The sequence below is a fragment of the Eublepharis macularius genome, chromosome 7, assembly GCF_028583425.1.
Source record: "Eublepharis macularius isolate TG4126 chromosome 7, MPM_Emac_v1.0, whole genome shotgun sequence".
In the NCBI taxonomy this organism is placed as follows: domain Eukaryota; kingdom Metazoa; phylum Chordata; class Lepidosauria; order Squamata; family Eublepharidae; genus Eublepharis; species Eublepharis macularius.
In genome coordinates, this window is record NC_072796.1 from 82,928,145 (window position 1) to 82,949,388 (window position 21,244).

Consider the following 21,244-nt stretch of genomic DNA (forward strand, 5'->3'; position numbering starts at 1 on the left):
ACCATAAAATACATGTATTTTAAAAGCTGTATACAAATATATAGAAAGGGCTATACTTTGTCTGATTTGAAGCAAAGATATATATTCTGTCATTTATTTAATTTCAGAGTTTGTCAAGTACAAATCTTCATTGTGCCACAGACCTTGTGCTCACTCTGACGGTGGCAGTGCAGGACTATTTCAGTCTACAAGTGGAGGCTCATAGGACTAACTGCTCCTTCATATAAGAAGTACCTCTCTATAAAAAATGAAATGGCCTAGCCTAGCCTTCTCCATGACATATTATGTGGAGGGAGTGATTTTTTAAAAAATATAGAAGTCCATCTAATCACATGAGTTCTATATGTTCAATTGTACAGGCCAGGCACAATTTACATCAGTTAAGAACTAGACCTTAAATCTCTCTCTCTCCTAAGCAATATTTGCATGTGCTTAATTAGGTCATAAGTTTCATATCTTAAAAGGAATCTCAGATGTGGTTCAAAGACTTGTGAGACCAGCATGTAAATATTTAAAGTGCGTTATACCAACAACTGTGCCAGTGCTGCCACAAAACATGACATTATGCCTTCTTTACACCAAAGTCACGCTACAGAATTGTTGCAAAAAATCAGGACTAGGGCTCCATCATTCAAGAAACTATCAATAGCTTCCTAACGTTAGTAGACACTTAATGAAACAAAAGCAAAAAAACATCATTGTTGATAAATTATATGAGAAACCTGAGCTCCAGAATAAGGAACATGATCAAATAGTTTAATGGTATGTGTATATCACTATAAAAACTCACATACTCCAGTTTGGTCAAAGTAACTGAGGGCTGTAATGCCTGTTATTGCTTTCATACATGGAGTTTGCTTCTATGTGGGATATAGCATAATTCCCATGTGCACTTTACCACAAGTCAATCATGTTATGTAACGCTCTGGAAAGTGCTGCAGCTTCCTAGATTATACCACATGCACATGTAATTTACACACATGTAGGAATGGCAGATGTTACAAATTATATACTGGAATTATTTTGTCTAGACAAATGGGATTTATATATAAGAAATGGCCAAAACATGAAGCAACACTAAAATATTCCATGAAATATTACATTGCCAGACCATAGTTATTCCTTCACTGCCTTGCAATTTACCACAGTAATGAATTACGGTCTTTGCATCTGATCACTTATCTTGTCTACATCACTTGCCTTTTGAATGTTACTTTCACTCCCTCCCCTTGTCCTAATCATGTTGCTGGCAGCTCTTATCACAGAGCATTGCCAACATCACAGTACAGCTCCCAAGGGGTGCAGGAAAACCTTAGTCAGTTTCTATCCACAACTTGCACCTGATCTTGCATCTGATGAAGTGAGTCACAAAAGCTTATGCTGGAATAAATATTGTTAGTCTTCAAGGTGCCCTGGACTCCTGTCTTGTTTTTAAACCCACAACTATAACTGCCACTTCAACTGCAAGCTATTTCCATTCACAATTCTATACGAGGCAGAGTTAGTGGGGATGAAGGGCAATGACTGCAGGGCTCCCCCCCCCGCCCCCAAGCTATGCTCTGGTGTGGTGTGCACCTACAATCAATCTGTAGTTGAGAGTTCTTACCAGTGGGGGGCAGCTATCAGTGCCTGGAGTCACTTCACAGATAGTAGGAGATTGTATCAATCCTTAACAAGCTTTCAAGCCACCTTCTCTCTTAGTGAACTGTGCATGCATGTCTGTGTGTACTGTGTTGGCATTGAGAGTGCCTGGAATTATCTCCAAGTCCAACTCATACATGGAAGAAAAGCCTTCAAATCACAAATCTGAGAAGTTTGTTTACAGTTTAATGAAAATCAGAAATTTAAGGATATTTATTTATACATGTATTCCCTTTATACTCTGCCTTTCCCCCCAATGTTGACCCAAAGTGGTTTACATTGTTCTCCTTTCCTCCATTTTATTCTCACAATTACCCTGGGAGGGAGGTTAGGCTGAGAGAGTGTGACTGGCCCAAGTTTCCATGAGTGTGGGGATTTGAACCTGGGTCTCCTAGATCCTAATCCAACACTAACCACTATACTATTTGCACCTGTACATGCACGGGAACATTTTAATGAATTTCATCAAGTGTGCTAGCAGTTACAAGCAGTGAGAAAATGGGACTGTGACTATCTGCCCCACGTCTAGGCCTACTAGAGATCAACACATTGGATATGATGTTTGCACGGGGCTTGCAAGTGTACAGTCTAACACAAAGAAGGTCTAGCTGCATGGACATTCCCTAGATTTTACAAGGGTTGATAACCATGCAAATATTACATCCTGTGTGGATGTCTGAGGGACCTGGTGTGGGACAGGAACAGCAGGCCACGTGTGCTGTTTGCCACAGCTTAGAAGCTTGTATTAGCTCTCTGCTTCCTTTCCAAATGTAATCGCTGCCTTCAAGAGAGTGAATCTGAAGTGGACCTGACATCGTTTTATATTGAATGGTGGGGGTGAGATAGAAACTGCATCAAAGTGTCTTGATACCAACACTTCCCAGTGATAATTTGAAATTGCATTCAAGTGTGCATAGAAATAGTTCTTCCTTTCCATTTTCTTTTTTTAATTAAGGGTGTTAAACCATTTGGTATCTAAAACTGATATACTGCTTGGTTTTTAACCGAGTATTTATAAATAAATATTCCAAAAAAACTCCATGTAAGTGACACTTTTCAGGAAACAAACACTGCTAAGTCAAGTGCAATGTAAAATTTCATAAACAAATCCATTGCTCTCTTGTAGAAGTAAAAGCCAAAGTCTCCCCATTCTGCCAGGATAGAGAACTACCTTTTCCTTTCTCCTCTGCCTGCTAACTCTCTGTCTCCTAACGTCTTCTTTTCTTCCTGGCTTAGCCACACTTGCTTCTTCCTTTCTCTCAGTTCCTTTTCCCTTCTGCTGACCTCCTGTTGGATCTCTCTAGGTTGTCTGATTGTCCCTCTTGTCTCTTTTCACTACCTCCATGACCCCTAACCCTACAGTAATGACCTGGTGCCTCCCTTCCACTGGCTTGCTCTCTTCTTACCAGCCCAAGTTTGTGGCAGTGGCTTCCTGATGAATTGGGGTGCCACAGTTGCATATACCATTTTGAGAGAGTGTGAGTGTGTGCGTGTGTGTGTAGGCTAACTAGTTGCTGATCTTCTTCCTCACACCTTGCTATGCTTGGGACTATCAGCTTAATCTAAAATCGGGGGTCTGGATGCTCAGTAGGAAGCGGAAAGGGAGAGTTACTAACACCTTGAACAGTTTTAACCATGCTAAGAGTTCTGCTATTCACAGTTCTGTCCACCAAGGCCCACTGTAGACGTGGACAGCATCCCCTCCCCTGTCTAGTCATGTTATGTTAGCACAAGGACCAAGATATAAGAAACCAATAGTTACCTGAAGCAGTGTAGTGCCAGTCATAAACAGATAATATAAACAAGTGAATCAAAATCATCAGAAATCCTGTGAGAGTTAAAATATTGGGAGCAATCCACAAGGGCACTAGCTGCATAATTTAAAAAAGAGAAAAAATACATTTGAGAACTGGAATATATGTTTACCTGAAAATAGTTACTGTATCATAGGAAAGGTTTTCATACAGTTTATACAGCGAAAATTCCAAAAAGATGGCAGCACCACAGTGTGGTAACTTTAGGTGCAGCAGACAGCACAAGTCTTCAAGTAGGCCCCATGCTTCTAATATATTATAGAAAAAATATAAGAATTACCACCTCTGTTAAGAAAACTATCAATTTATCCTCTCTGCTACTAGGTTCTGTTTCTGGTCCTGAACTGTAAGACATTATAAGATTAACACAGGCATCCACCCTTTCGGTCACAGTGTGTCCCAGGAAGAAAGGGTGCATAATCTACCCTCTCTTAAGAGCTTCTGCTCACACTTGATGTGCATCAGCTGCAGGGAGACAAAGCAAACTTAACGGTAGGTGAATAAAAATGGAAATCAAGTGATGTTGAAATTGACAGAGGTGGTCCAAGGTTGATGATAAAAATGCACAGGTGATAAGGACAGCTAAACTGTGCCTGCCAAGTTGTACTGATTCTACCTCTGTGTTTCATTAATAATAATAACATTCGATTTATATCCTGCCCTTCAGGACAACTTAATGCCCACTCAGAGCAGTTTACAAAGTATGCCACTATTATCCCCACAACAAAACACCCTGTGAGGTGGGTGGGGCTGAGAGAGGTCTAGAGAACGGTGACTAGCCCAAGGTCACCCAGCTGGCTTCAAGTGGAGGAGTGGGGGAATCAAACCCAGCTCTCCAGATTAGAGTCCCGCACTCTTAACCACTACACCAAACTGGCTCTCAGTTCATTTAGTGATTGACAACCAGTGAGAATCCAGTCTTTAGATACTGCTGCTTAGTACAAGGTTGGTGGTAAATAAAACATCACTAATTTATTATCTAAATGGGGATATAGTTATTACCATATTTACTCAAAAGAAAGATGACCCTGAATGTAAGATGACCCTTTTAAAAAAAGTTATACACAAAAAATTATTGGACATAAATGTAACTTGCATGTGAATATAAGATGACCCTCTCTTTTTTGATGGCATACCTGTGAAAAAAAACCCTAGTCTTCCATTTGAGTAAATTCTGTAACATTAATACATCATCAAGCCCTAATTAGGTAAAGCATCAGTGCCAAAACTTGCCAGATACAGGTTGAGGGCAGAATGGTGTAACTGTACAGACATCTTAGCTTAGCTTATTTAACTCATCCGCCAAGGAAATTCATGTTCTCAAAACCCTCAGTTCCTTTGATTGCTTCACTGTATGGTGAATGTCTTGGCTGGATATCAGAGATGGTGCTGAGGTTACCCAGACCCATTATAGAGCAATTCAACAAGCCCGAGAATTCCAGGCCTTTACAGATGGCATAGGACTTTTGTTTACCTTCACACCAACATTTTTTCCCCTAAATAAATGTAGGTGGTACTGGAAAACATGTAGGCGGTACTGGAAAACAACTGACATCTAGACCCACATGTATCTGTGTTCAGACCAAGTTTTTCGAGTAGAAACTGCTACAGTAGCTTTTAATCTTTGTCTGAAGATAGACAGATGAGTTGACCCTATTGGTTTATCTAGAATGCTCAGTGACAGATCAAACGCTTCTGGCCCAGCCAAGAAGGATGGGAGCATTAGCACTGCTTCATGGAGACTCCCCCCTTGGTGGAGGAGGAAAGCGCCGTCAAGTCATAGCTGACTTACGGCAACCACTGGTGGGGTTTTTATGGCAAGAGACTCGCTGTTTCCACACTTCCTGCCGGCCTCCGGAACGCTGCGCAAAACACCCGGAAGATAGCACCTTCTCGTGTGAAAATGCGCCAGGAAGATGCTATCATCAAGGAGTTTTGCACGACATCGCGTCTTCCTGGCATGATTTTGTGCAAGAAGATGCTCTTCTGGGTGCTTTGTGTAGCGTTCTGGAGGCCGGTAAGAAGTGTGGAAACGGCCACTGACAGAGGTGATTTACCATTGCCTGCCTTCGCATAGCAACCCTGGTCTTCCTTGGAGGTTTCCCATCCAATTACTAACAAAGGCCGATCCTGGTTAGCTTCCAAGATCTGATGAGACTGGGCTTGCCTGTGCTATCCAGGTCAGGGCATTCCTCTCTTAGCTGTCTGCATTTACGTGCTTCTAAAATTGGCATTGCTACTTTGCTATTCAGGTAGAACCTGTGGCTAAGCTACAGCAGATATAACAGCTGAGTCCCTCTCTCGTCAACAAAGATCATACTACCCTAATTGATGTTTGGGAAACTTTCTATTTGGATTACTGCAATTTTTTTCTATTTGAGGTTGACTTTGAGACTGTTCAGAAACTGCAGTTGGAACTGAATTCTGTGGCTGCCTTCTAGTCAGGGCTTTTTTCCAGCTGGAATGCGGTGGAGTGGTGTTCCAAAACCTCTTGAAAATGGTCACATGGCTGGTGGCCCTGCCCCCTGATCTCCAAACAGAGGGGAGTTTAGATTGCCCTCTGTGCTGTGTGTGGAGGGCAATCTAAACTCCCCTCTGTCTGGAGATCAGGGGGCAGGGCCACCAGCCATGTGACCATTTTCTTCGAGGGCAACCCACTGAGTTCCATCACCTCTTTTCCCAAAAAAACCCCCTGCTTCTAATAGTGGTTATCTCCAGAGAGCATCTTTCTTCTATTCTTGCTTGACTGCACTCACTGTCAATTAACTTTAGGCCCAAATTAAAGTGCCTTTAAAGCTCAAAATGGCTTGGACCCTGTACAGCAGAGGAAACCCCTTCTTCCCCATATTCTTCCCTGCCTGCTGAGACTGGCCAAGGGCACTCTACATTGGATGCCATTTTTTCAAGAAGCTAGGGCAGTGAGGACTGGGACAGATCTTCCTTGGTCTTCGTGGGAACATATGGGATTCCAAAGCTGGAAAATGAAAGTGAATAGCAAGCTTCAAACCTAATGTGCAGTTCTAGTTGTACAGGGTAAAATTACCTATTAGGCTGAATTTTCCAGCTCTATGTATTAAAGAGACAGCTCACTGTTTCCTCATGGAGATACAGGGCCTGTCTCTTAAAGCTCCAAACCTAAAAATACATCTCTGTTAGGAAAACAGCCCTAAGGGACTGGAATCAGGAGGCAGTTTAGTAACAGATACTGAACAATCCGCAGTCTATTAATTTTTCAAAATCATGCCTACTTAAACCTGCCCTCACATTGAAATACTTAGGTGACACTCCCATTTTCTACACCAACAGGTAAAAATGCTTAAGCCTGCCATCAAATCCCACTGTTTTATTTGAGAGCTGTATTTCCCTGTGCTAACAGCTTGCTTCAACTAAAGCATGCCATAGAACACTCTGCTGAGAAACATTTGTGTATATTTCCCAATTTTAAAGTCTAGGACATTACACAGAATAGATTATGTTACAAATACAAAAGTATACTTAAGCAAGTTATTCTGTCTTTATTCAATATTTGTTATGAAAATTCATCTAATAAGATCGGGATTCTATCTATACAAATTCTGAAAATTCTATTTTTCATAAAATCTAGAATCACTTCTTTTGACTAAAGCGATGGAGGAAAATATACACAAGTATTTTAGTGCTAAAGTTAATGTGGGACTAATATATATGTAAAATAATCAAAATTATCACTGAAATTGTTTCATAGCTAAACACACCATAAATACCAACATGGTATAACCACCCTTTCAAGTGGGTCAGGATAGAAGTGACAACTCAAGAGCGTTTAGAATGAAGACAGAAGGGAAACTGGGGGAGGGGGGAATGAAATAGATTTTCTTTCTCCTTTTTTTACATAGCTGGTTCAAAACAGTTATTTTTTAAAACCAACCATGAATAATCATGCAGCAGTAGATATGAGAATGTGCCTAAAGAACAGATTATGATCTGTACTCACTACACAGTAATGGTATCACCTGAGGGAAAAAATAATACTTATAAATGTTAAATAGATTTTACATTTCATTGACGTGGAACATTCATCACAGGATTCCCATGTTTATATGGTGCCAATGTTTTAAATGAACGATTTGTATTATTTATATTTTAAATGGCTATTGCTGATGTATTGTGTACTGTTTTAAATTGTTGTAATTCGCCCTGAGCCCACTTGGTTGGGGTGGGCGGACTATAAATCTAAGTAAATAAATAATAATAATAAAATAAATAAGAAACAAAAAATGGTGAGAATTTGATCCCTGTCAATCTAGGGATTTTTAAAGTATAAAAATATAGCCATTCTAAAGGTTCAGGCATCTGTGATATCAAGTCTTTATTTCCACTCACACAGGAGGACAAAGCTGGCTATCCTGTGTTTGCAATGTGTAGCATACAAGTGTAACATTTTAGTGTAATCATAATCCCAAACGGAATTAATGAATTTAGAAAGGTGCAACTCTGCTTATTTGTCCCTCATTGGAAAAGAAAAGAAAAAAGAATGAGATGTGCCAAAATGTCCTACTGCTTGTGTGGCTGTATCACTTTCACTCTCCACTCCCACCCCCCTTAGTGCTGTGCCCTCCTAACATTTCTCTAAAATTATTACTAGTATGATAGTTATTAGATGATATAAACAAATATTTTCTCTTCCATTTTGACATGGCATATGAATATGCATGCCATTTGAAACAGATTAATCAGGAAGATCCAATGTGAAAGTATTCCTTTGAATCCATAACCTGAAAATAATATAATCTTTAATAAACTGAAACATTCTAAATATGAAAATATATGCAGATAATATGCAAGCACATCCCTATCTCCCAATAGTACAACCACTCTCTAAGATGCACTTTATGTGTTACTACTTCCATCAAGATCAACAGATGTACAGGTATATGCTGAGTGTTACTAAGACTTTTCTTCCACAGCAGTAAATTTCAGTGAAAGCAATTATGTTCTTGTAAAGAACATCTTCATATTATTTTACACATCTGAGATTTCAGCCCTCTTCTGTCACCATGGTAATGGCTTTTATTTTCATCTTCTTAAGGAAAATGATGCCTCTTGGAGCTAATACCCCCAAGTAAGCAGAGCTTACTTATCGTATGTTACAGGAAAAACAAATTATACATACAATGGTTTTCAATATTTTCCAGCTCTAGAATAAAGAGTGCAGTGGAAGATGATGCTATTTTTATAATGATTTGAAAAGTAAGTCAAAATATTGGTAGACTAATAAAAAAAACTAAAATTCTTTGCATTCTTTAAAAATTCTTTAAAAATAGTTAATATGATTCATTTTTCTTCTGTGATGTTCAGAATTGCTTTCACGTTTCATGAGTTACTCCCAGAAGCACAGAATGTCCTGTGTGCCCATAGGGCTTTGTCTGGGACAGCTGGCAATGGAAGATCTGCACATACAATGACTTCAACCACAATGTAGTTTATAGGCTCTCACAACACATAAAGGAAACTCTCCCATTTCATCTCCCATATGCCGTGTCTTCCCACTTCTATCTATTCTCTTAACCTAGGATGATTTGCCTCAGGAAGCAGATGGATCCAGAGAGGTTCCTGTCATCTCTTGGAGATTTTCTGTTCAGCAAGGTTGGTACTCCTGCTTGACCTGTGGAATATGGAGATGACTTGGGATGTGAACATGATTTCCTGAGTGCCTGAGCTTTGAATGATGAAATGGTTGGGCAGACAGAGCGCAAGTGGAGAAAAACTTGAAGCAAGAGACCGAACACCAGTAACAGCACATTGTTGTGCCTACCCTGTGTCAATGATGGCAAGGAAGTGAGCTCACTTTGCTGCCACCACTCCATCTGCACAATGCCATCCAGTGGAGCTGTTCTGGGTTGTGGCTTTTATCTCAAGCCCCAGAGGATGTTCACCCAGAAAATGTCCTTTACAATGCATTTTGCTGATAAAATTACTTGTATTTGGCACCAAAGCTGGACTAGTTCAACCTCAGGATATTATCAGAGTGCAGTTGGGTTTTATTTGTATAGATAACTTCCAGTATGTGAGCCCTGATGAAGCAAAGAAGGTGCTTCAAAGTGTGCCGCCTACCATGTCTAGTCTTGTCTCTTGCCCCTCATGGCTAATTGTATCATGCTGGGCTGGGTTGATTGACTGGATCCAGGAGGTGAGAAATGCCTCTCTGTGGGAAGGTGTAGTTCCGACTGCTTTGAAAGAGGTGGTTGTGAGAACCATCCTGAAGAAGGCATTACTGGACTCAAATGGCTGAAATAATTAAGGCCCAATAGCTAATATCCGAGTCTTGGCCAAGGTGCTTAAGCAGGTGGTGGCTACATAGCTTCAAACAGTCTTGGAGGAGACAGACTATCTAGAACTATTTCAATTTATATTCAGGCCTGGTTTTGGGATGGAATAGCTTGATTGCCTTGACTGATGGCCTCCACCACTGGAGTGATGGGGGAGTGCGTCCCTGTTATTATCCTAGACCTCTCAGCAGCTTTTGATACCATCAACCATGCTATCATTCTGGAGAGGCTGGCTGGGAGTAGAGTGCACTGTGCTCGGGAGGTTCCGTTCTCCAACCGGTTCCAGAAGATAGAGCTGGGAGACTGCTGCTTGACCCCGTAGTATTTATGCTTTGGGGTCCTACAGGGTTCCATCTTATCCCCCGTGCTACTTAACATTTAAATGAACCTGCTGGGAGAGGTCATCTGGGGAGCCACCAAAATGCAGATGACACCTAGCTCTATTTCTTCTTAACAGCTAAGCCATGTGAGTCTGTAGAAGTCTTGAATAGGTGCCTGGAGAAGGTAATAGGATGAATGAGGGCCAATAAAGAGAAGCTCAGTTCAGATAAGAAGGAGCTGCTGTTGGTCATTTGAGAAGGTGCTCAGGGACTGCAGAGTCAGCCCATCCTGGAGGTGACTGCACTCCTCCTGAAGGAGCAGGTTTTTAGCTACTAGATTCAGGCCTAGGATTGGAGACTTAGGTCTTCTCCATGGCATGTAGCACCTTCTGTCATAGAGTCATAGAATTATAGGATTGGAAGGGACTTCTAGGGTCATCTAGTCCAACCCCCTGCACAATGCAGGAAATTCACAACTACCTCTCCCCCTCGCCCCACATACCCTCAGTGACCCCTGCTCCATGTCCAGAAGATGGCAAAACACTGTCAGGAGCCTTAGCCAAACTGGCCTGGGGAAAATTGCTACCTAACCCCAAGGTGACGATTGGCCTTACCCTGGGCATGTAAGAAGGGGCCACACTTCTTTACCAGCTGAGACCATTCCTCTAAACGTGCGATCTGGCTACTGTGATCCCTGCTGTTATCACATCCAAGTTTGATTACTGTAATGTGCTCTACATGGGGCTGCCTTTGAAAACAGTTTGGAAACTTCAATTGATCCAAAATGTGAAGGCTAAGCTACTGTCAGGAGTTGGTTAAAGGGATCATATCACCCTTGTGCTGAAAGATCTGCTCTGGTTACCCATCTGTTCCTGGTTCTTACCTTTAAGGCTCTAAAGGGCTTGGGCCCACAGTACCTGAAGGACAATCTCCTCCCATACTATCCAGCCCTCCAGTTAAGATCAAGCCCTGCTCTCTGTGCCTTCAGAGGTGAGACAGGCGGTGACAAGACCCAGAGCACTTCTGTGGTAGCATTTTCTGTGATGGTCTTTGGTGCCTACTTTAATTTCATTTAGGTGCCAGGCTAAAACACATGCTTTTACCCAAGTTCTTAATGAGGGTTTTTATCTTATCAGCTTGTTAATAGTATGCTCTGTTTTATTGACAATTTTTATATAGCTTATGTCTAATAGCTTGTGTTTTATACTGCAGTTTTTAATTGTAAGTCACCTTGAATAGGATTCTGAAGAGGCAACATAGAAATATTCCAAAAAAATAAATAAAATCATGAGTCTTCACTTCTATCCTGGCCTACCTGAAAGGGCTGTTTTGGTAGGAAATATATAGCATCCTTAGATATTCAAATCATAACGTAATTTAAATGGCAATTAAAGTGATTGTTTTTATATCCAGGTTTTTCATTAACAGTTGCTAAACAGACAATCATCTAAACACAGGATGTCAAAGCATAATTTCATTTAATTATCCTCAATACAATACAATTATCCTCAACTTACCTTTACCATTCTGTTCCATAATGGCTGCATAATATATACAGATAAAGGGTTTGAATCCACAGCTCTGTACTACAAGCAAAACAAATACATATGCATTAAAACAACATTTTCAAAAGTTGAGTTTCTTGGTGTGAATAAAGGCAATATTTTAATTAATTAATTATTAATATAATAATATATTACATTACAATCACAGTATATTATATTAAATATTTAATTAATAATAATCAATTATTTAATAAAGTACTGGATAAGTTTTCCATGCAGTCAATGCAGACAATATAGATAAGTTTTTTATTAGTATGTTTGCTATAATTACTTCAGTTTGGGTTTTATTTACAATACGTTAATATAAATGACCTTGTTGGAATAGCCATTTCTTCTGAATAAACAAACTTTATATTTATTGACAGTAATTGAAATAGTAATTGAAATATTAATTATATAACCAGAAGACATATTAATTTGGAAATCTAATTCATATCTCTTTCATCATAATCAGACAAAAATAAACATAGCAACATGTTAAAACTCATTTACTATCATTAAAACAGAGAATATATTTTGTTGTACATTTCTCAGGTATCTTAGCAGCCACTTCTGCGAAGTCAACACCTTTTCTATGATGTGTTCGTGGCATTTCCAGCAATCAAACCTGTAAAAACAGTAACAGCTCTTTGTTTTGTCATAACATTGGAATGAAAATATAAGCAGTTCCTATGCTAATCTTGGGAATGACAGGTGGATCCTTTATCCAACTGAAAAAAAATTAAGAGCTTTTACTCCAGAGACTACTTCAAACTTGGAAATTCTGTGAAAAGTGTGACAACTAGGAGGGGAAAATCCTAATGGCTCTAACATCTGATTGCAGAATTTCCAAGATGAAAGGACCATTAAGAGTGAGAACCTGGAAAGATTCACACTCAGAAGCACAAAGGGAGCTCTTGCAGAATCATACTGAGACTCCATGAAGGACCCAAATAAACTGAGAGAGACAGAAATAGAGAAGAAGCCATGACTCCAATGAAGACCATGAAATCCCAGAACCAGGGGAGTTTGGGTGTTGGGGTGGGGGGGTCCTTCTCGGCACCGCACATTATCAAACCCAGCATCCACCAGGCCCAATAGGGCCACAATTGCAGCCTGTAAAGGTCCAAATGCCACCCAGCTGATCAATGCCACCTGAGTCTGACCCTTTAACAGCCGGCTGACAGGTGTCTGGTAGTTCCACCTTGTAGATAGGAAAGGTGAGTGGCAGAGGAAAGACTACTCAGAAGATACTATTAGTCCTTCATGGGCTTGACCACATCCCTACAGGGCTTCTGGGTTGGCAAAAACCCTCTAGGTATGCCCTAGGCTTGGCTAGGGCCTATAAAAAAGAGGGAGAAGGCTGCGGATGTACAAGCTCTGACTCCCAACTCCGAAAGGAGCAGAGGTAGGGGAGAGGAGATGGAATAGAGGGGCACTTAACCGACCCACCCCCAATCCCAAGAGAAAGTACTTCAGCCAAATTAGACCCTGTGCACAATGTCTGTGGCTAAGGACCTGACAATGGACTACTGGGACCAGTTTGTTTTTCTGTCTGCCTGTAGTGCCTGATCCTTCATTATAGAGACGGGGGCAGAAAGTATATAGAGACCATGAGTCCATTGCACTTTCAGAGCATCTACCAGGATTGCCCCTTTGTGACTGCTTTTGAACTTTGACCATTGGCTGTTTGTTAATGCCAAAGAAATCTGACTGGCATCCTGAATTTGACAGATAACCAACAGAACACTTTTTTGGGGGGTAAAACATCAATTCTCTTTCTTCCATTAATAAATTTGCACATTGAATGATATTTCCAAATGTTTTTCACAGCAGATTAGTTTTAAAATACATGTACAGCGCAATCCCTGGAAGTAAGTCCAACTGAGTAGATCTGAGTAGTATTCCAAGTAGACATGCTTAGGACTGGTCTCTTACAGCAAAATCCTATGCAGAGTTACTCCAGTCTAAGTCCATTGACATCAACAGGCACTGTCAGTCTAGTAAAAGGAGTCATAAATAATCATATTTACTGCAGCATATAGTAAATATGATTATTTACTGTATTTTCACTGTGGAACAAGAGTGAAAAAGCTAAACTCTTTGTGTATATGTTTTCACACAGGTGTCTTTACCTCCTGTCAATGCAGAAAAAGAAAATACAGACACTTGAAGCTAGGTCAGGGACACTTGGCAAATTCCACAATGTTTGTTCAGCATAACATTGCATCCATTAGTTAGCCTGTTCTACCTCCTCCAAATAAGAGAGTGGATCAATTCCAGGCATTTATATAGAAACACAAATGCAGCTGCTTTTGTGTCTATGCAAGCTGTAAAACTGACAGTTATATTCTATTTCTATGCTATATTAAGTTGAACATTATCTACAACTGATTGATTTTGTTCAGGCTGCTAACTACAAAGCAAAATAACTTTCAAGCAGTGCACATGTTTTACTTGTGTGCATATTAGTGTTGGCAGGCACACTAAGCCATGTACTGCCTCTAGCAAAATGGAATAGTCAATTAGTCTATAGTTGTATGCAGTGAAAATGTGAGATTACTGTATCAGACACAATCTTATAAAAGCTGTGAAAATGTGAAAGACAATTATGAGATCAGACTGTCTAATAATCCATCCCAACCCTCAAGCAGAAATTAGTATCAGATTTTACAGAGGACCTTAAGAACAGTAGGACAGGATAGTTTATTCCAGTAACACAAATATTTGAATACACTTTTGTAGACCCCTCCCCTACACATTTGTGGTCACTCATCCTTGACAACCAAGCAGGTTCAGTCTTTGACAGTTTGATTCCTCTTGGTGTGTGCCATGAACCAAAACACAACCATAAACAAAACACAAACAAGTACAAATAAATGCCAACGTATTTCATAATGAAAAAAACAGGACAATAAGCAATGTCTATTTTGTAACAAGCAATATTGTTCACATTGAGGCTGTGCATTCTGGATGTGTCCTGTAAGATCAAAAAGATTAAGCTCCAAATAATGTATTGACAGGTACACATGTCCCTTCATAGACTATACAAAGAAAGCAGTCGGTGATGCATCTAATTTTTTGTCGACATTAGCCTTCCCGAGTGTTACAAAAACAAATCTCAGGTCTTGGAGGTACTTCTGCTCCTTCATGCAGCTAACTGGATCTCAGCACTCATAATAAAGTCATTGCAGGACATTAAAGCTGACATCAGCTACAGAATCATAGCAGGATATTCAGTCATACACCTGAACAGCAATTAATGCTAAATTGATTACTAAACAAGAACCCATTGTACACTAAATAGGACAATGCTATTCTAAACTGTTTGACTATTTGAACAATCTTCAAGTCCGATAGCACCTTAAAGTCCAACAAGAGTTTCCAGGGTATAAGTTTTGAGATCCAAGCTCTCTCCCTCAGATATGAGTAGGAATGGAGATCTCCGAGTCTTTTTATTGTAGTCTGAAGGTGGGAGGGGTGTTGCAAAGAAGTAAGATGGGATGTTGTTAACAGGTCTTCCATGAGGTCTGATTGATATTAATTGGTCAGACTTTGCATAATAGCTATATAAAACAAGACCAGGAGCTGATTGTGATACAGATCATGAGTTGCTAATATCAAAAATTAGAATAAAGCCGAAGAGAAACACTCGTAGTGCCAAAATACAATCTAAACAATATTCCTGAAGAATTTAAAGACCATGTAAAGAACACATTTGCAATACTTAAGTTTAATTGATTGAGAACCAGAAGATATTATCAAGGAAGAATGTGCAAAGGCTATTCTTGTAGCCAAAAGAAAAGAGAAGTCTAAATGGAAGACTGAGGAAACTCTTAAAATTGCTAGAGACAGACGAGAAGCAAAAGAAAAAGGTGACAGAAATAGTCAGAATTCTAAATCTGACTCCATTTCTGTCACCTTTTTCTTTTGCAGCTTTTCAGCATCTTGCATGCAGGGGAAAAGAAATCTATTATAATAACCAGTGCAAAGAAATAGAAGACAACAACAAAAAAGGAAGATCAAGAGATCTGTTCCACAAGATCTGGGAAATCAAAGGGAAATTCAAGTCACAACTCGGAGTGCTGAAAGATCAACATGAAAATACAGTACCTGATCAGGACAAAATAAAGGAAAGATGGAAACAATACACTGAAGAACTATACAGAAGAGATGGAAGGATGACAGACACCTTCGAAGAAGAATCTTTTGATGAAGAATCAGAAATCTTAGAAAGTGAAGTAAAAGCTGCTCTCAAAGCAATTGGGAGAACCTCGTGAAAAACCAATAGACCTATTTCAAGCTACAGAAATTGAGTCCATCAAAATCCTAACAAGAATCTGCCAATCAATATGGAAAGCAAAACAATGGCCCACAGACTGGAAATGCTCAGTCTACATTCCAATTCCAAATAGGGGGCTATCAAAGAGTGAAGCAACTATTGGACTATCACGTTAATTCCCAATGCAAGCACAGTGATGCTCAAAATTCTACAGCAAAGACTCTCACGTATATGGAATGAGAAATGTCAGATGTTCAAGCTGAATTCAGAAAAGGAAGAGGCATTAGAGATCACACTGCAAATTTACCATGGCTAATGGAACATACCAGGGAATTTCAGAAGAAAATCAGCCTGTGTTTTATAGATTACAGCGAAGCTTTTGACTGTGTGGATCATGGAAAGTTATGGATAGTGTTAAAAGAAATGCGGGTCCCACAACATCTGATTGTTTTGATTTGCAACCTGTACTCTCGACAAAAGGCTAATGTTACGACAGAATTAGGGGAAACAGAAGGGTTTCCAATTGGCAAAGGTGTCAGACAAGGATGCATATTATCTCCCTATCTGTTCAACCTCTATGCAGAACATATTATAAGGAAAGTTGGATTAGGTTCCAGATTTTCTATTCCTTGGCTCAATTATCAACCAAAAGGGAGACTGCAACCAAGCAATCAGAAGACTGAGACTTGGAAGAGTAGCTGTGAGGGAACTAGAAAAGATCCTTAAAGATCTTTCTTAAAGGTACTTGCACTTTCCTCTAATCAAACCTCATCCCTCAGGTTTAACCCTCTGGTGAATTCCTATTTTATTTTTATTTATGTTATTTATAGTTCACCTTTTTCACTGAGACTCAAGGCAGATTAAAAAGTGTAAATTAATGCCTACAGATCCGGGAAACATAAGCTGTAAGTTTCAATTCTTTGAAACTTTTTTCCTCGACCCTGCAAAGTTCCTTTCAACCAGATTCTTCTTTCTCCAAACAGCAACTTTCCCTTTAGAAGGGATACCTAAGGGCTCTCCCCTCCCTCTTCTTAGTGAGTCAGCAGCGGGGGGGAAAAAATCTCTAAAGAGGGAACAAACTGACTGGTTTCTCTCTTCGCTCGTCTTCGTTTCTCGACTGTATTCTACCCTTTAGCAGGCTACTCCTTTGCATGAAAATAGCTACAAGCTCTGGTCTGGGAAATTGGAGAATCTGAATTTCAAAGACACAGAATATAAAGAACCAGAACCAGGATAACCTTAGTTCCTGTTTGGGGCTGTTTGGAGCCATAGCAGCCTGCATACCAGAGACATTTCTTATATTAATTGTTAGCTCAATGTTCTGAATTTTGCTGTACCCGCATAGTGGAAAGAGCTCTGAAATAATTGACAATAACATACAAGGCAAGAGGAAAAACAGTTCTCATTTTCCTTTGCCGCTTTCTACCTCTTAATCTTCCATGCTTAATTGGATGATTGGAAGACTACTCACAAGAACAAAGGGGCTGCCGTCCTTCTGATTGCTCGGACTTTTTTTTTTCTTCAAGTCATTAATTAATGCTTATCTCCTGAAATCTGCTAACCTGTACGACAAGAACCTGTGAAGTGCAACTGGTGAAGAGGATCCCCTTACATATTATTTTACCTTACTAAGGGAGTACAAATAACGAATAGCAAGGGGACTGGCAGTCTGAAGATTTGGACTTTTGCTCTCTGCTCTCTTCCCTTTCTGTTTGTTTGTCTGTTTTTTTTTCTTTTTTTCTTTTTGCTTTGTTTAATGTACCAGAAATACTTCTTCACTGAGATACTCCTGAAATAATGTTTAACTGTCTGTTTTAACACTTGGGTTTCGTTCAGGTGGTTTGAAGGGTGATTAATGCAATATTAATGGATAGTTAACTATAGTACTCATTCCAAAACTTTAGTATACTCTAACAGGTCTTTGATAGGCAGACACTGACAAAAAATATTTGACTTTTTTGGGGGGGGGCACTACTTTTTATGTTTAAATATTTTAGTTGAACCTAGAAGGTATCTCTAGGCTAACTATATATAGGACCCCTTGTACTTTAGGATGAGTAAACAACAACAACAGCAAACTCTTAAACAATCCAAAAAAATACAATCTACTATTCTCACAACACCTAAACTCTCATCACCTTCTCTAGCAACTATGTCTTCTGTAGCTGTACCTCAAGTATCTATTGAGGAAATGCTTAGACAAATCCAGACAGCAATCTCCTCTCAGGCCAGTAGTATCCAAGAATATACACAACGATTAACTCAAATAGATCAGAACCTAGATGGAATTAAAAATTCAATAACGGACCTTAAGAGCGATACAGCGTCCAATAGAAAACACCTTCAAGATATGAACACTCAAATATCAAACATATCTTTAAAATTTACGGACTTAGAAACAAGACAGGATGAGATTGAGATCAAAATGGAAGACCTGGAAGAACAGAACAGGACTTGTATAAAAGATATCACCAAACAGGAGATGCAAAACGCAGCTCATACCCTTAGATTTCAAAATGTCCCACAAAATGCAAATGAAGACTTATACTCATTGATGGCAGAATACTTGGCTCCTCTACTTAGCATTACACCTGCGGAAATGTGTAAAGAGTTTGATCATGTTTATAGATTTTCTACTGCTTACTCTAGGAAAAATATATCCCAGAGGTTCATATAAAATTTGTGAGAAGAGCCACTAGGGATAGACTACTTAAAAGAACCCAAGATACAGCAATTGAGATTGAATCCCAAAAAATTTTAGTACTGAAAGAAATTCCATGGAAGATTCGTCAATTAAGAAAAGAATATGATTTTCTGACTAAAATTCTTATTAAAAATGAAATTCAACACAGATGGCTATTTCCAGAAGGAATAATCTTTACATGGAACAAGAAAACTAAAAGACTAGATTCCACGGAAAAAGCAAAAAAAATTTTGGAACGTAACGCGGAAAAGTTAGGCTTCCAAAATTCGCCGGAAGAAACCCCAGTGAAAATGACGAACAAGAGGAACGTCCTATATTACCCAGACAACTAAGAGATAGAACAAACAAAAAGAAATCTCACTATGACAGCAAATCTTAAGATCCTCTCATGGAATGTAAACGGTTTGAACTCGCAAACTAAAAGAAGTCGGGTTTTTACACACTTAATGAAACTTAAAAATGATATTACCTGCTTACAAGAAACACATATTAGACAAAAAGATATTCGACTCCTAAACAATCCAAAACTAGGAATGCTATTCGCAACTGTAACCGACAACAAGAAAAAAGGGATTGCCTTATATGTTAAAGCGCAATATGAACCCGTGTTGTTACTTTCAGATCTCGAAGGCAGATGGATTTTGGTTGAGATCCAAATACAGAATAGAAAAACTCTTCTATGCGGTGTATATGCCCCCAATGATCCCAGTGAGAGAATACATTTTTTTACGCAATTGAACCTCCAACTACAGCAATATGAATACTCATCCACAATGATCATGGGAGATTTTAATGGGGTGACCTCCCTAGACTTAGACAAGCAAAAAACTAATAATAGAAAGTTACAAAAAGGGAATAAGCTCCCCAAGTCCTTCTCCGATCTGATACACGATCATAATCTTAAAGACATTTGGAGATTCAAGAATCCAAAGAGAAAGGAATTTACACACCGCTCAGTGCAACACCACTCCCTATCCAGAATAGACATGATCTGGGGGACCCCAGATCTTTTACTGGAAACACAAGACATAGAAATATTGCCTAGAATTCTCTCAGATCATAATGAGATACAATGGACATTAAATGTTAGTAAAAGACCCTCTTCCTGGCGATTCAATAATAGATTATGGCAAGATGAAAAATTTAAAGAGGAGGCCCTGGCTGATATTCAAGAATATTTTGTTAATAATCTAAACAAAGGCACCCAACTCCACATAGTTTGGGATGCCGGTAAGGCATACTTTAGAGGATTTGTAATTAAATACATGGCTCAGAAAAATAAGGAGAGAAAACAAAAATATACAGATCTAATAGCATGTATTAAGGAACTGGAATTGAAACTCCAGTCTGACCCCAACAACCAGCAAGTGACAAACCAAATACAGCTTCTGCAACATCAGTATAATTTATATCTATCTCAAGAAATGGCTTTCAAGCTCAAGCTGGCAAATCAAAACTACTTTGAAAATGCCAACAAGCCTGGTAGATGGTTAGCAATGAAACTCAGTAAAATAAGGGCAAAAAAAAAGAATAACTGAACTCAAAGATAAATGTGGGGTTCTCTGCTCAAAAAAAGATGAAATTAAGGCAATAGTAGAAAACTATTTTAATCACCTTTTTAAGGAACCCGAGGGAAAATCAAAGAACTTTCATGAATTCTTATTACAAACTAATTTCCCTAAACTGACAGAAGACCAGAGAATAAGTACGAATGCACCCATCACAATGATGGAGATCTCAAATGCTATCTCTAAACAAAAAACAAATAAATCCCCCGGACCAGACGGAATTCCAGCTGAATACTACAAACAATTTGAAAACATCTTAGCTCAAAATCTGAAAGATTTGATTTCCAATATACTAGATGGTGGCTTAATACCGGAATCTTGGAAATACTCAACTACGACATTAATTCCAAAAGAAGGGAAAGACCATAAGGAAATACAAAACTACCGTCCTATTTCATTACTTAATGTAGACTATAAAATCTTTGCTACTATTCTGGCGGTAAGATTGAGGAAAATCCTATCTACTATTATTCATGAAGATCAAAATGGCTTCCTACCTAAAAGATATATGAAGAACAATATACGTACGGTACTAAATGTTCTAGAATATTATGAGAAACACAGTGAAAAAATAGCTGCTCTGATATTCTTAGATGCAGAGAAAGCGTTTGATAACGTTTCCTGGTATTTCTTAAAGGCCCAGATGGAATATATGGAATTTGGACAAAGAACATTACATGCCATAGACCAGATATATTCATCCCAATTTACAAAAATAATTGTTAATGGTGAACTAACGCAATCAACTCAAATACAAAAAGGTACTAGGCAAGGTTGCCCACTCTCTCCGTTACTGTTTATCCTCTCATTAGACGTCCTACTACAACAGATTAGAAAAGACTCCAGAATTAAAGGCTTAACGGTTAAAGGACAGCAATATAAGGTTCAAGCATTCGCAGATGACCTTTTGATTATCCTGGAAAATCCAGAAGACTCCATTGGTTCTTTATTATCCCTATTTGCAAGATATGCCGACTATGCTGGTCTAAAAATAAATAGAAAGAAAACACAAACTGTTTACAAAAATATGACCAAACAACAAATTAAGATACTAGAAACCAAA

The 21,244-nt window shown here is 39.1% G+C and overlaps 1 protein-coding gene across 2 annotated transcripts in view; it reads right to left on the bottom strand.

Moving 5' to 3' along the window:
* Nucleotides 1-21,244, bottom strand: part of LOC129333394 (ethanolaminephosphotransferase 1-like) — a 63,572-nt gene that overhangs the window by 25,159 nt on the left and 17,169 nt on the right. For both annotated transcript variants that reach the window (XM_054985016.1, XM_054985015.1), the window contains exons 2-3: nucleotides 11,601-11,669; nucleotides 3,404-3,512 (exon numbers count right to left, since the gene is read on the bottom strand). In XM_054985016.1, coding sequence (XP_054840991.1) covers nucleotides 3,404-3,512; nucleotides 11,601-11,669 — 178 coding nt within the window. The remainder of the gene's footprint in view (nucleotides 1-3,403; nucleotides 3,513-11,600; nucleotides 11,670-21,244) is intronic.